The sequence below is a fragment of the Triplophysa rosa genome, linkage group LG5 (genome assembly GCF_024868665.1).
Source record: "Triplophysa rosa linkage group LG5, Trosa_1v2, whole genome shotgun sequence".
Classification (NCBI taxonomy): Eukaryota; Metazoa; Chordata; class Actinopteri; order Cypriniformes; family Nemacheilidae; genus Triplophysa; species Triplophysa rosa.
This window is the reverse complement of record NC_079894.1, coordinates 13,729,898-13,746,739: the sequence shown is the minus strand read 5'-3', so window position 1 is coordinate 13,746,739 and position 16,842 is coordinate 13,729,898. Positions and strand designations below refer to the sequence as shown.

At 37.5% G+C, this 16,842-nt stretch overlaps 1 protein-coding gene across 2 annotated transcripts in view; it reads left to right on the top strand.

Annotated features, from left to right (window-relative positions):
* slc44a5a (solute carrier family 44 member 5a) overlaps positions 1–16,842 on the top strand; it is a 67,862-nt gene that overhangs the window by 34,101 nt on the left and 16,919 nt on the right. For both annotated transcript variants that reach the window (XR_008963006.1, XM_057334484.1), the window contains exon 2: positions 11,236–11,284. Coding sequence is in view for 1 of the 2 variants with exons in the window: in XM_057334484.1 (XP_057190467.1) it covers positions 11,236–11,284 (49 nt within the window). In the remaining variant the exon portion in view is untranslated. The remainder of the gene's footprint in view (positions 1–11,235; positions 11,285–16,842) is intronic.

Below are 16,842 nucleotides of genomic sequence, written 5' to 3'. Positions count from 1 at the left end.
CAACACTGGGCCGAGAGCCTGTGTGTACTTGGATGGTTTAAATGCAGAGCACAAATTCTGAGTATGGAACACCATACTTGGCCTCACATCACATCACTCACTCACTTAAAGGGATAGTTCACCTAAAAATATAAATTCTGTTGTCAATTCTGTTGTCGTTTATTCATCCCCATGTTGTTTAAAGCCTGTATATGACTCTTTATTTGTGGAACAGCAAAGAAGATATTCCAAGTAATGTATCAGGGGTTTTGTGTCCATATAATAAAAGTCAATGGGGGCCAAGGTTTTTTGGTTACGTGAGTACTTTAAAGTGTTTTCGTTTGTGTGCAAGACATCTTGAGATGCTTTCCAAAGACCGAAAATGAGGCTAACAACAGGAAAGATTTTCCTCCAGTCGAATATTAAAGAGAACATATTATGAGATCATGTAAATTACATTTCATGCAGTGTGTAATGTTGCCGTGTGTGAATGTAAGCAGTCTGCCAAGTTGCAAAGCCGAAGGTGAATGAATAACAAAGTTAATGGCTTGGAAAAAAGGGAGTCAACTCTGAATCACGCAAACGAGTCATGCCCTAGTTGTGGATTTACGTCACTACACACATCACTAATATACTTTTATCCTGATAATGAGGCCTCAGCTTTCATATTCACCTTTTTAATAGCTGTCATACAGTGATAATTCACACTTCAAAGTATTAATGTTACGGTAAATATGAGCTGTCCTATTCCATCTAAAGATGTTGCAGATCCGTGCACTGACACACATAAAGCTAATGTAATTAAACCTCCCGCACTCAAATTAAATTGGAATTAAGAAGATAGGCCCTGACTGTTGCCATGGAGCTGCCTTGCGCATTGTCAGAGGTAAGAGGACATTAAAGACTCACAAAGGCTCTTTATGCAAATTATAATGTCTTGATACTCCAAATACGAGACTTAGTTTTTTCAACTACAGGCAACTTTTGTATCCAAGGGCTGATTTTCTTATTAAAGGTCCAGTGTGTAGTTTTTTGGAGGATCTATTGACAGAAATGCAATATAATAAACATAACTATTCTTCAGAGTAGCATTAATCTCATTAACGAAAATAATGACGAGAAATATTCGTCAACAACTATTTTCCCAGGACGAAGACGAGACGATGACGAGACGAAAAGTAAGGCCATTAAATGACAACTAAGACTTTATCAGCACGCACTATTGTTGACGAAAAATGATGAGACTAAAATGTAGCTATAAAAATAAAAACTTACCCAAAAACTATTTTTAGTCTTTGTTGAAAAAAATGCCTGTTTTCTGCCAGTGGGTGACTTAATTTCTGCAATCTGGCAACCACACGCCAATGCTCTCACTGTGGAAGCGCCATTGGGGATCTCAAGTCAATAAACAAGAGTTTAGCGATCTCCAGCCGTGCAGTTCGGGTGAAGGCTGGTAGTTCATTCCACCAAAGGGGAACCAAATGAGTAAAGGTTTTTGCAAGCGATTTTGTGCCTCGCTGTGATGGAACAACCAGGCGTCGCTCATTCAGACCGAAGATGATGGGAGGGGATGTAGACCTGGAGCACTTAGTTAAGGTAAATGGGCGAAAGAATAGGCCTATGCACTTATGAGACCTCTGTGGAAATACTTCTTAGATGAAGCTAGATGAAGTTGAATAAACATGATTTGACATTCTATTGATTTGTGCTTATTGGTGAAATAGATTCTTATGATGAAATATAAAAACAAATTTCTCAAACGACAACAATCACTGTGATTTATAATTTTCATCATTTTAACCATTATATGAGCATGACAAAAATGTGACTAAGTTTGTATTGATTAAAACGAGATGAAAATGCATAGGCATTTAGTCGACTAAACAAAAACAGGACAAGGATGACTAAATTAGATCAAAAATAAAAAGTGTATTCGTCGTGGGACTAAAACTAAGACTGAAATAAAAATAGCTGACAAAATTAACACTACTTCAGAGGTATATAAAGACCTTACATAATGAAGCATTATGTTTTTATTACCTTAGAATGATCTATCTCTATCTACATACACCACGGGTCTCCTTGCATGGAATTCGCCATGTTGTTTCTACAGTAGCCCTAAACAGACAAACTTCTCTACAGAGCGTGTTTTGTAAATACGTTATCTCCTTAGGCAAAGAAGCAAAAACATGACAACATGTTTGTCCTATGTCAGTTGCTATAGTGCTTTGAAAGGGAGGGGTGGAGTGAGCCGTTGGTTGCAATTCGCAACCTCACCACTAGATGCCGCTAAAATCTCTACATTGCTCCTTTAAAACTAGATTATACCAGACTCACTAGTCTGGTAAAATAAAGTCTGGTAACTTTAGTTTCACTTAAGAGCTTGATTAAGATAAATTGCTAGACTTGTGTGAATGAGGCCTAGAAAAATTAAAGGTAATTACTGGTTTGTGAACAGAATATAATTATGCATCCTTTAATTATGCATTCTTTTCAATTAAATAGTTGTCAAATTATGCAAACAAATTCCTGTATGTAATATAATTTGAGATGCTGTGGAAATTACTGTACTCTCTAAAAAGTTCACAGTGGATATATTTATGATGTTAGCTGAAAAATGACAAAACTGCATGTATACACACACTTTAATTGACTGCCAATATAAAAGTGTGAAAAGTTTGTTTCAGTACGTTTTCTAAAACTATTGCCTTTACAGGACTTTGGGCCCATACAAACTTATTTTCTTTGTAAGCTTTCCAAATCAAGTCTGATCTACTTAAAACCCCTTTACAGCTTTCTCAAAGTTCTTGCGGCATGCTGATTTTAATTGGCTGTGGACAGCAGGTCATTTTGAGTTTTCCATATAGTCCATGTTATTTCAGACTCAAGAGTTTTGGTGAGCGTGTCGATAGACATGGATCCTCAGATCGATTGAAGCGCAGCAGTGCTTGAGACAGGGGCCAGAGTTTCACCTATAGAGAAATCAGGAGAGCAGACCTGCAGTCACTGGCCCGACAGAAGTAAACAGTGTAGAGTTTTCCCTATGGTTTCATAGGGATCAGGAGTGAGTCTGTCCACAGTAATCAATCTTGTCTCTGAGCGGTGCTCTTCAGTACACTAGAGATGTTGGGTCTGTTTAACAGGAGAGGAGGAAGTGTGGAGAAGGGGAGGGTAGTGTTTACAAAGCTCCTCTTGACTCCTTCATACTGTGTACAGTATATCTGACTGACTCAGACAGTCTTGCCTTCATAATAGAGTATGCTACACTATAATGCTACCCAAACCTGAGATCCACCAACATTGTAGGGACCAGCCAGTGGTCCCTGTGAGGGAATCTGATTTATAAACATATTCAATTATGCTTATTTGAAAGTGTAAAAATGCCAAAAGGTTTCTGTGAGGGTTAGGGACATGGTTACGAGTAGGAGATAGAAAATACAATTAGGTCAGTATAAAAACCATAAAAGTCTAAGACCCCACAAATAAATCTAAGAAACGGTGCTACCTTGGTTAGGATTTTTGTTTGTATGATTTGACATTGTAAGACAGGACAATGAGGATTCACATGAAATTACCCGCTGACTGTGAGTAGTATGCAACCATTATGTCATGTTCCAACATTAGAGGGTCATGTTTGTTAAAGTGTTAAATCGGAATAGGCTTTATGTAATTTTACATGGACATACCACTGTATGTACTGTAGAAGCAGTTATTCGCCGCTCATCTGTTTTTTGCTGATAAGCTTTGGTCATATTTGATCCATTTGAGCTAATGAAAATAAATCTGTCCATGTCTGCATCAGCAGTTTACTTCAGATATTTATTCATATTAAGCTGGAGTCTCTAACTGATTTTTCTAATGATTTACATTCATGAACTTCATTAACATAGTCGAAGTGTGCAACCGTGTCTATCACAGAGTGGGTATTACCAGCCTAAGCAAAGTGCTGCGGCGTTGACAACTTTGCACTCGTGACCCTGACAGTGACCAATGACCTTCACCTCCAATTCACTCTGAAGAACTGACAGACCATTGACCTAAAAATATTGCTCTAACTCCATATGACGCAAAACAAGAAATGAGAAAGAACGTTTGAACATTGAGTAGATGTGCGTGTGTGTTTTGAGTCAGTGAAGTGAAGCATCTCTTGCTTTTCTTCACAGCCCAAAACTTGGTAGATTAAGATGGAACTTTAGATTGTGTTTGTATTGCTGGTGGAGCATAATTGTCCTATCATTCTGAAGTGCAGAAGCATATCAGCAAGGAGAAATTGAGTCACGCTTTCTGACTCGAGGTCCATCTCATACATAATGCAGGAGAAGGTTATGATGGGCATTTTCAAGCTTTGTGCTAATGAACAAAAACACACTACTTATGAATATACCTCCCACACATATGTACTGTATAAAACTGGAGCTCTGTGAAGAATAAACATATATCTAATGGTTGTCATGTGCAACTCCTACCATGCCAAGTCTTTTTTTTAAACGCCTTCTGAATGCCCACTCCACTGAATAAAAGAGCTCAACGTCCACCCACCAGCCCAGTTATGCACCTTTGAAGCCCGGTAAAACTCAGGATTTCCTGGGCTTTCAATATCTCTGTGACTTTGGGCCAAATCCACTGAATGTTTACCAGCGTAGAGTCAGCGAGCTTGTGTTCTGAGCCATGGCAAGAAGTGCTCTCAGGACATTTGGTAAGAATATCAATTAAATGTATTCTGTTGATGTATAGTCAGAAAATAATATGTGTTGTTCATGGATGAAACAGGGAGAATGCTGGACACAGTGTTGAGTTTTTGAATTATTTAAAATGTAGGATGCCTCATGACTTTTAAAGGAGAGCAGTCATGCAGCCAATATTTAAAATCTCTGCTGTTGTGTATTTTTGTTGTATCACTACTATGCTTTAACCCAAACAGACATCTTTAACCAAACCAAAATTATCTCAAGAATATGTATTTCTTTTAATATTTGTGCTGTACCAGACAAGCAAAAAAAACTTTTTAAAATACCCAGATGGGTTGTGTGCTTTATGGAATGGTATTATAGTCTGTTTATGCAGTGTTTTATTGATTATGTTGTAAAGTTATATAGCTACAATAAATAATACAAATAAAAATCTCACTCTGTTTCAAAAAACGGTAAGCTATCTATTTCCTACCAAGAGCTTAGCAGAAAATGAATGAAATGAATGTGTGATCGATCTGTAACACTTTGTATTAACAGAAACTCTAAACGTCATGCTAACAATGCTGTGCATCTATAATTTTGTTTTCATAAAAAACTTAGTTGTGTCCCAAATGACATACTATACACTATTTTCTTAAACTATGCACTGTGCACTCAACCATATAGTGTATGAATTTAAGAAGAGTAGTATCGTCCCAAATGGAATACTAAACAGTTTTATACCAACCGGAAGTGTGTGCGGTTTCCCAGACGAGGGCAAATGACGTCAATCTCGTAACACAATGCTTGTCAATAAAAGTCTAATTGAAATTTAAATCTGTTTTGCTCACCATGACTTCGGTCAGCATTACATTGAAGCGTAATCACTCTGCAGGAGAACTTTGCTCGAGTAGCATCTGATTGCTCCGCCTCTCTTCCGCTACGAAACTGCGACTGTTGAGTGCATGAAGTGTCCAGAGTTCCACACTTAATATTTTCGGTTGAATGAGTGCATCATCCAGGAACTTAAAGTGCACTTCTTTTTTGAGAAATTTTAATGTGAATGTACTACTCACACTATTTATACTACAAAATGGCGTAGAATAGTGCATAAGCGCGCTATTTGGGATGCATTATATTGCTAAGCTAATGCAGAGCTATCATAAAAATGCTATTTTTTATATATACTGATAAGATTGATCTGTTCTGGTATTGAAATAAAGGAGCAATGTGGAGATTTTAGCGGCATCTAATGGTGATGTTGTGAATTGCAACCAGCGGCTCACTCCGCCCCTCCCTTTCGGAGCACTACGGTGGCTGACACAGAACAAAGTCATCACGTTTTCACTTCTTTGCCGAAAGAGATATTTACAAAAACGCTCTGTAGAGCAGTTTGTCCGTTTAGGGCTACGATAGAAACAAAATGGCGAATTCCATATTAAAGGGACCCGTGGTGTGTGTACGACTTTGTAGATAGAAATAGCTCATTCTAAGGTATTAAAAACATAATGCTTCATTATGTAAGGTCTGTATACGCCTCTGAAGACATAGTTATGTACCTCCTCCGCTCTCTTTGCATCCTGTATCTTGGGTTGTATTCAAACCCATTACTCTACAATCTCAAAGACATTATTGCTAATATCAAAGCCTCTTTTTGCCCACATGACCCCATACATCCTAAATTTCTAAAATTAATCACTGACACTGTAGGGCCAGGCCTTATGTCTTTTGTCAATAAATGTCTCTCTACTGGCTCAGTTCCTGCTCCTCTTAAAGTAGCTACTGTCACCCCACTTCTCAAGAAGCCTTCACAATACCCTTCTATTCTGATCAACTTTCGTCCCATTTCTGTCCTGCCTTTTATTTCAAAGGTGTTGGAAAAAATTGTGTTCGACCAACTGCAATCCTTCTAAAACAAAATTGCATTACAGAAATTTTTCAGTCTGGTTTTAAGCCCGCTCATAGTATGGAAACAACCCTTCTTAGAGTGTTAAACAATATTCTTTTAGCTACAGATTCTGGTGATTCCATGGTCCTGCTTCTTTTAGACCTTCAGCAGCATTCGATACCGTGGACCACTCTATTTTATTATCCCGATTAGAGTCTGGTGTGGGCATGAATGGGACGGTCCTAAAGTGGTTTCAGTCTTTTTTATCTGACAAGAATTTTTTTTTTGTCAAACTAGGTAACTTCTCATCCTCCACTACCCCACTCATATGTGGCCTGCCTCAAGGCTCCACGTTGGCGCCCTCCCTCTTCTCCCTGTACATGGTTCCTCTGGGCTCCATCTTTAGACGGCATGGGGTGTCCTTTCATTTTTATGCTGACGATATCCAGATCTATCTTCCTATTAAGAGGAATGATCCTTCAGCTCTGAATACCCTATTAAGGTGCATAGATGAGGTTAAAATCTGGCTAGGTCAATTTTTTTAACACTAAATGAAGATAGAACAGAGGTGATTGTTTTCAGCCCGTCTGCTCATTCTCAGGCTCCCAGTCCTGATCTGGGCTGCTTATCAGCCTTTAGATCTTCTCGTGTGCGCAATTTGGGTGTCCACTTTGATGAGTCGTTAAAATTAGACAAGCATATCTCCTATGTAATTGGCTCCAGTTTTTACCAACTCCGCTTGCTGTCTAAAATCAAACACTTTTTAAACGTTACAATGCTAGAGATGGTCGTCCACACTTTTATCACTTCACGCCTAGACTACTGCAACTCACTGTACTATGGTATTGCTCAGTCACAAATCATCTGCTTACAATTGGTTCAGAATGCTGCTTCGAGATTCATTACAAAAAGCCGAAAATACGACCACATCACCCCTATTTTGAGGGCCCTCCACTGGCTGTCCATTCAATCCAGAATTGCTTTTAAAATTCTTTTATTGGTCTATAAGTCTTTACTAGGGATGTCAAAGTTAACGCGTTAACGCATGCGATTAATTTTTTCAAATCAAAAATATTTATCGCAATTAACGCAGCATCCGTTTGTTTTGACATCCTTTGTCTAGCATTACATTATGTAATCACGCTCTTATTCGTGTACAGGCTTTTAAACCACTTAAGCGCGATTTGAAACAGTTGCTTTGAGGCGTTCAATGAAGATAGACAGCTTCTAAACTGTGGGACGCGGCAAAACGCAACGAGAGGTCCAGTCTGGTGTGTACAGTAACGGCTGCGTCGGTGAATCTCTGTCAGACAGCGCATCCGTGTTAAGTTCTCTTTCGTGCTTGAATGGATAAAACCACACAAGATTATGTCAGAAAGCCTGTTTTGTCTAGCATTTTCTTAAGCACAGACTTCAAAGTGTAAAATAAAATCTTAAATGAATGCAAAGTGTTGTGAAAATGGGAGTGCGGTGACGGTCAGATCTGCGAACTGAGACAGCTCGTAAAGGGGCCACGTTCTTAAAGTGCTGCTGTGACTCCTGTCACTAATGTTAATCAAAGAACAAAATAAAAGAAGAAATCAATGTGATTTTATAGCTTTAATGAGAATTCTTCTGCATTTAATTTATAATTTAGCATTAAAGACTGTAAAGTGTCCTTCAATTTCCTACATGAGCTCTCAATTATACTGTTGAATGGCTATAATTAATGTTAAAATAATCAATTTAATAGAGACATCAGTTACAGTACTAATATCAAAATGCTAGCTTTCATAAAATGATGCTGTTAAAGAAATATGTTGTTTCTACATCAATTTGAAGATTAAATGTGAAATTATTAAAATGTAAAAGTATATTTTAAAATATAATTGTTATGTGCGATTAATCGTGATTAATCACAGAAAAAATGTGTGATTAATCCGATTAATTTTTTTAATCGATTGACAGCACTAGTCTTTACACAACCAAGCCTCTAGTTATCTGTCAGAGCTGCTGCACTTTTACACCCCCACTAGAAGCCTATTCTCCTTTTAGGCCCCCAGTCCAGACTGAAATTTAGAGGAGACCGAGCTTTCTCTGTGGTTGGCATTCTGTTGTGGAACAATCTGCCACTCGAGATCAGAGTGGCACCCTCTCTTTTCACTTTTAAATCTCATTTAAAAACATATTTGTTTGATCTGGCTGATTTGAATGACTAATCCACTTTTCTTCCATTTTTTACTATGTATTTTTATTCCTATTACTGCGTTTTCTGTATGCTGTTCTGTTTTTCCTCTGGTTTTATTACTGTTTATGTGGTTTTAGTTTTTCATTCTAATGTACAGCACTTTGGTCAGTCTTGTGGCTGTTTTAAATGTGCTCTATAAATAAATGAACTTGAACTTGAGTTATGTGTATTATATTGCATTTCTGACAATAGATCCTCCAAATAATTACACACTGGACCTTTAATTGGTAACTCAGTTAATTGATATTGAAATGCTGCTCTTGTAGGAAGCTGAACAGGTTTTGGAACAGAGACTTTCTATCAGAATTAGTGGTTATTGTCTCATTTCCAAGCTTCCCAATGGTGTATGTGTTAATGTGAGCTACATTCTGTTTTGCATGTTCACTCCTGTGTGCGTAATATTGATTTTCTTACATGTGGCTAGGTGTCTAATGGGGTGTATTGATTGACTATACCAGTGAAGGAATAGGTGGAGGAAAGTGAACGCACAACAGCTTTGTTTGTTTACTTTAATCACTGTGTAGTGCTGAAGGCCTCATGCCAGAGAGAATTAAATCATGAACACATCTCCAGTGAATTTAATTTCTTAACTCTAATTACTCTCAAATCGTATCTCTCCTCCGCTCTGAGAGCTGGATAGTCACAAACAATGTATAAAGAGGCAGACCGACCCTTGCATTCATTTATAACTAAATTGGATATTCATTGCAATTATTGTCATTTTTTCAAATGTCAGACGGTCGTGATGTGGATGAAATTAAGTTCTTTATCTGCCTCTGATTTTGACAGACAGAAGGTCGAAAGTAAATGTAATTAAAATAAGAGACGCACAGCGGCAATGTGTAGTGACATGAGTTTGACGTTGAGTTGGGTTTATGTAATTAGAGTCTCTTCAGGTACAACCCCGGTGCAGCATGTACTGTATGCATTTGAAGCATTTCATGTATTTAGTATTCATGTTAAAAAATATATTCATTTAAGGTTTTTACAATGGTGTGTAAGAGGACGAGGATTTAAATACTGAACTGCAAACTGAATGTTATTTTAATAAACCACTTCAGTAAATTTAACTTTTGTGTGAGGTTCGGGCCTAGGGGACCCGTTTTTAATGTTTACGAAGAAAAAATGATGCTATTAATTGTTTTTTTTCCAGCCTCAGTCATATATTTATTATATATATTTGATTGTCAAGATAATAATGTTTTTTCACCCATGTCATAGAATTCTTATTTTTACAAAGATGTTTTTTCTTTTACAAAAATGACTAGCACCTTTTTTCACAAAATGTGATTTAACTGTGGTAAATGACAAATATTACCCCAAAATTTTATTAATTAATAGTAAAAGAGGTTTAAGTTGCATTCAAGGTCCAGAAATCCCATATTTGAATAGGCACAACACTTCTGTTGCTTTGTTTTCAATGGAGGTCTTCAGCGATTGCAGGAGGATTTTCCAGCATCTTTGGAATCTTCCCTCTGCTCATTGTTTCATTAAAGGTGGCTGATGGGAGAAAAACCCATTGTGCTGGGGTGATGGAACGCTCAGTCAGTCTGCTAAATGTGCCACGGCCATCTCCATCGATTTTCTGTCACATCTCAGGTGACAGACCAATTCCGACAAGGTGTACAGCATGGCAGGAGTAATACGATTTGGACTGGAGAAACACAATTGAGAGAATACCAGGAGGCCAGTTAGTGTTTACATCATTTTAAGGAATGAAAGATTAATGGAACGTTGATTGTGGTGCTCTGGGTTTAGTCATATGAGATTAAGTTGTTGTTGTTTACAATGCTGCATTGTGGTACTGTCTCTTTTTAGAGAAATGCGGGAATTTTTCAGTTATACAACCAAATGAATTCATCTATGCCTACATGTATATTTAATAAAGGCTTGTATTGTATTTTTTAAACTTGAGCATAACTGCCATAGTTTCCTCACAAACAAATTCACATTAGATCAATTTTATTCCTTCATCTCATCAAGTGTATGTAGTCACCTCAACAACGCATTGCGAAGTCACAAAGCGCTAACAGCCTTGGATGAATACTGTAAACAGACTTGCATTGAGTTTAGAGATTCTCCACTGACAGACAGCCTGCAGGTGCAACGACAGGGAATAAAACTAGAATAGAATACATAAGCAGGCTTCTCGATTTCCACCTGGATCCTCTCTGATACTGCTAATGTATCTGATAATATCTGACCAGCCAGTTACTAATCCAAGTTTGTTTACAGCAAGAATCATTACCATTAGCGAAAGAAATCACACCCGGAAATCATATTTCTGCAGAAAGCTGGACTTTCGTTTTTCCCGTCTGTAAATACATTTTTTTGGTTTATTTATGATATTTGTTTGTTGACCATTCATGTCTGTGGTATCACTAACTCTAAGTCTCGGTCTTCCCACACAATAAAATTATTGCAGCTCTTTTATCTTTATTAACCTGTATGTTTTCTTTTGATTTCCATAGGTGAACCTCGCAAGTTTGACCCAACATTTAGAGGACCAGTTTATAACAGGTAAATCAACCTCAAAGCCACAGATGCACACGTGAAACTTGACTTATACATTAATCACAGTCAACATTATTTGTGACACCATTAACCACTCTATGATAATGAATCTTTATTATAAAGAGAAATAATGTTTTTTGCTTCATTTGGGTAGTTGACAGATATACTGTACATATGTCCTTTGTTAGTTTTGTCCAACTTTTTATTATCACACCACAGCAGGAAACGTTTACACAATTTTCTCAACTACCCATTGACAAAAATATTTTATAAAAAATTCACCGTTGTCATGGAGATTATATTCCTCATATATATAATATAGGCCTAAATATGTTTAATGACACTATCTCCAATCCCTACACCTTTCTCCAGCATCATTAACAGAACTGACACTTCACAGCAGGAGGCTTTATAGCTCTTTTGCAGGCCTGAAAATCAGGGTATTGAAAAAAACAGCATTCAGAGCTCGGTAGTAGTAACTTAGGGTCATCGTGTGGAAAACTTGTGGAAAAATAGAACACAAATCAATGCCATTTACTTGCTTAAGTTAGCGTAAATGAAATTACAGGAGCTGTAAAACAACCGAAGCAGGTCAGCCAGCAAAGGCCCAGTAACCCACATAAAGTGATGATAGGTCATTTAATAAAGAATGAGGATAGTGCTCACTTCCCTAATTGTGTCTGGCTGTGCAGTGGAAGGCAGACGGTGGAGCTAGTGAAAGTGTGGCCAAGGGAAAAAGATGCTGTTGTGTTTCATTATCTTTTTCAAAGAGATCACGGTCTGCCCATGTTCAAAGCACAGTGGTGTTTGTGCATAAATTGTGATTCTAGCACACATATGTATGCATTAATCGCATTTAAATTGAAGAAGATGTACCAATGTTTCCAAATCCTTTGCGGTTCATAGAATATTTATAGAATTTTTAAGCAGACTCGCATGGAATCTGTAAATGTACTGCAAAACTCCAGAAACTTCAAATATCTATGAGATGACTTTTTTAGATTCATGTGTTGACATTTTTCACTTTTTTCTGTGATTATTGGTTGCAAACAAGCAGTGGTGGAAAGAGTACTGGAAATTTGTACTTAAGTACAAGTACCGTTACATTGCTGAAATTGTACTCAATTACAAGTAAAAGTACTGGTGTTAAAAAAATAATTGAGTAAAAGTAAAAATGACTCTTCTCAAAAACTACTTCGAGTACTCGTTACATTTTAGCCGGTACTATTTAATGAATTATGAATAATTATTATTAACCAAATTTGGAGGTTTATGTAGAAATAGCTACTTATAACAAAACACATCTTTACCTTATTGGTAAAGCATATAAATGGTCTCAACTCAGACAAAATAACCATTTAATGTGTTTAAAACACAAACTGTTGTTCTATCTATCTGTCTGTCTATCTATCATGAGCTCAGTTTTCCAGTTAAAACCATTTATGCAATTCCAGCACTGTTCAATCATGTGTACTAGGCCCATAATGCAGAAATTAATCAATAAGCAAAAAAGCAAAACATTTGTAGCTAAAATTGTATATGGATTAGCATTGAAAGGACAGCTGTAGAGGAGCTGGCTGTTCATTTACTCAACCTCAAGCCATCCAAGATGTATGTGACAGGTAGAACAGTAAAGATTTTTACCTGGAATTGTGGTCCATGGTCTTTCATAAAATGCAAGTCCACGGGTTCATGTATAAACGTTCAAAATGCTGATGGAGGCAACATAAAAGTAATCCCTGCAGCTTCTGACAATCTATTAACGTCTTATTAAACAAATTGATCGATCTGTGCAAGAAACGTTAACACTATAACTGGTAATGTACAGTTTGCGAAACTGCTTCACGTGTTCCTTCGTTGTGTTCCCTGTCACTAATAAGGGCAGAGCACTAGAGACTCTGGAGAGAGATGAACAATTGTACCTCATAATATAGCCGTTTGGATGACCCTTGGCGAACGGAGTGATACTACATTCAACATTAGAAAGGTTAGACCCTATCTCACTGAGCATGCGGCACAACTCCTTGTCCAGGCCCTGGTAATCTCAAGGTTGGACTACTGCAATGCTCTCCTTGCTGGTCTTCCTGCAAAGGCTGTCAAACCTCTCCAGCTGGTTCAGAACGCAGCAGCACGCTTCGTCTTCCAACAGCCCAAGAGGGCTCATGTGACACCCCTTTTCATCTCTCTCCACTGGCTACCAGTTGAAGCCCGTATCACTAATGCTTGCCTACAGGACTATCACTGGATCTGCAGATCTTTCTCTGAACAGGTATTGGTCTGGCTTTTGTTGAAACTAGTAACTTTGTATTAGCACCTATTGTATTATTGCTCCTGCATGACACATCGCTTATTGCTCCCTGAACTCTCTGTAAGTCGTTTTGGGTAAAAGCGTCTGCTAAATGACTAAATGTAAATGTAATACAGAAACACAATATTTCTCCTGATCTTGATCCTGATCGTCGCCCTGCCAGCCGCGCTGCTCAAACATAACATACTAATTGCTACACATGTTCGATTATAACATGTAAATAATGTTAAGTTTGCTGTAAATCATGTGATTCGCTTCATAAGACGTATATCGTCAGGAGGCGCAGGGATTGCATTTGTGTTGCCCGTGTCTGCTTTATGAACTTTTAAACACACTTGTGTTGTATATGACCAAAGCTCGCGATTTCAGATAAAGACTTTCTTTACTGTTATACAACAGTGAAACAGTGTCATCTTCATGTAGGATGGCACGAGGGGGAGTTAATGAACAACTATCTGGTGTTTCTCTGTCATTTTCACTGTATTTAAAGTTGCAGTCTTGAGTATCAACATGCTTCTCCTCACCTATTTGTCTGAGCTCGTGTCAATCCAACGTCTATTAATCCGTTTACGGTCGGATATCTTTATTGGCTACTAAAATGCCTGGCAAAGGTTTGAATATTAATTGTGTGATTTTAAAAGTAGCGAAGTAGAAGTATTAGCTTAATTTGTAACGAAGTACAAGTAGAATTACAGACTTAAAAATATACTCAAGTACGAGTATAAAAAACTACTTAATTACAGTAAAGTGAGTAGTTGTAATTCATAACTTCCACCCCTGCAAGCAAGCCTGTTGGCAGTCTGTTGTTAATATGTGCATGAATTGCTTTCATTTGTTCTGAGGATTTTAGCTAAACGAAGATGATTACACATTTGTTACAAAATAATTATGCAGCAGTAGTCACGTCACAAGACATTATGTCTGGCTGTCTATTCCAGTGCTTTTCCTCCTTCAGTCTTTAACAGAAGAAACTAGAAATTAATTATTTCTCGGCAGAAGCGTCAATTCTTCATCCATTTATATTCCTAACAGCCGCTCTTGGATCCCCTTGAAGTGGAAAGAGAGAGAGGTGATTGGCTCTTGATAGCTGCAGATGTAATTATAGATGGCCCATGTACGGCAAAAAAAAGGTTACGCGTGACTCTTTCAGCGTTTTCTCGCTAGAGCAGATGTTTTTGTATGCATGTTGGTTCACGTTTTCCACCCATTGGTTTCGGATTGGATGGGGTCACAGGGGATTGATAATGGGAAGTGGTTGACAGTCAAATTAGAAGTTCAGAAATGATTAATTTTTTCATATTTTTAGTTTAGGAAGTTCCCTTTTGACCAGTCAAATAATTTTGTAAGTTTCTTGATCATAAAATTACTTTTCTTGCTGTAGAAGCTTGTGTGTAACTGCGTACATGCAGTCACCATGAAACAAAAATTACAATTCTTTTTTATGGAATGTTGCAGTGTTTATTATGAATGATGTATCCGTTTGTTTTCCATTTTGAGTCTATGCTGATAGCTGTGCAGACCTTGTCAAGAGCATCAGTCAAAGTCTTGGCTTCTGTACTGGTGAGTTAGAATCAATGAAGATTTGACATCAGCTAGGGAAAGAGCTGCATTTACTTTTACAGTATGTAGACATGCAAGAACCGTTGATATTATTGAATTATGTAGTATAACAGCAATTCCCCCAGCAATCATCCATGTTGCCTCAGGATACCATGCATTTCTTGACCGTTGTCTAAAGATAATTCTGTGCTCAGTTAAAATACTCTAGAGCAGTTTGTCCATTTAGGGCTACTCTAGAAAAAACATGGCAAATTCCATGCAAGGGGACCCTCCGTGTATGTAGATAAAAATAGCTCATTCTAAGGTAATAAAAATATAACACTTCATTATGTAAGGTCTTTATACACCTCTGAAGACAGTATATATATATTGCATTTCTGTCAAAAGATCCTCCAAAAAATGACACATGGGATGTTTAAGGGAAGCATAGGCCAAATAAGAAATTACTTATTTAGCTATAATGGGAAATATGGGCTCCTAATCTCTGACCTTGGTATGTGTTATCCCGCAAGTTGAACATTATAACCTTTTGATTTACCATTATGTGAAATCAAACGTAGCGTTAGTTTTGGCAGGTCACGTGAGTTCAACTTGCATCAGCTGATCACATCAGGTGCAGCTACTCAACGTTAACCAATAGTCATACCAACGTTAACCAATAGTCATACAACACACACTAGACTGCATCCTATTTAAGTTGCATTTTTTTGCTCCTTATCAGCTGCTTAATCGTGTTGCACCTAAAACCCACCTCCATCCCCATCTCCTCCTTATCTGCCTGTATCTTCGGATCTTTTAATTTAATCCTGTTACGCATCAGGAACTGTTCTGGTTCCCCAGGTGGGGGGACATGTATTGCTGCGCTCCTGCTATGTCCATGCAAGGCTGCATGGAAGGGCAGAGAGTTTGCCCAGAACAGTTTCATTCCGCCAAACTAAATATATGCTATCGTTAATAATTGACGACAGTGGTCCCGACAGAAATTAGTTAGCGGTAAAATGCATTTTAATTCTGGCTACGCTGAGCTCAATGTCTAGACTAGAGCATTGACCCACATGCTGGTATTGATAATGAACTCTAATCGGCTTATATGTTTAAAATCTCTCCTGTCCTTTGCTATCTGTTTACAGAGCCGGTGGGCTTAAGGTTTTACATTTGAAGGGCAGTGAGACTGTCCTCAATCAAATCAGGTTTTACATTTGTATGATCTGTACAAAAAAAGTCTCATAAATGTGCCTCATCAGGTGTATTTATATTAATTATGGTCGTAATACTTGCCTTGTGCCTCTATTAAGCCTTTACACAGACCCATTCTTCATTTACAACTCAAGGGCATTCCAGTTTTTGAGTCGATGTTACACTATTAAAAGCTTTTTTTTTTGACACTAAGACAAACATCATCTCTCAAACATTTGTATTTAACTAACTAACATGACACACAACAAAATCTAAAAAGTCCACCATTAGGTTTTATCTGCTGTATAACATGAACAGATATACTGTATGAACAAACAATTACTGAACAAACTTTTTTTTTTTGGTTTATTGTGAGATATAAGTATATATAAATATCTGAATACACCTGAAATATTTATTGTGTACTTACTGTCTTGAATACTTAGTTTGGCCTTCATGTGTTGTAATGAGAGATGTGTAGAAAGATTAGGTTTTCTATTTCTGTACTGGTAGAGAAATT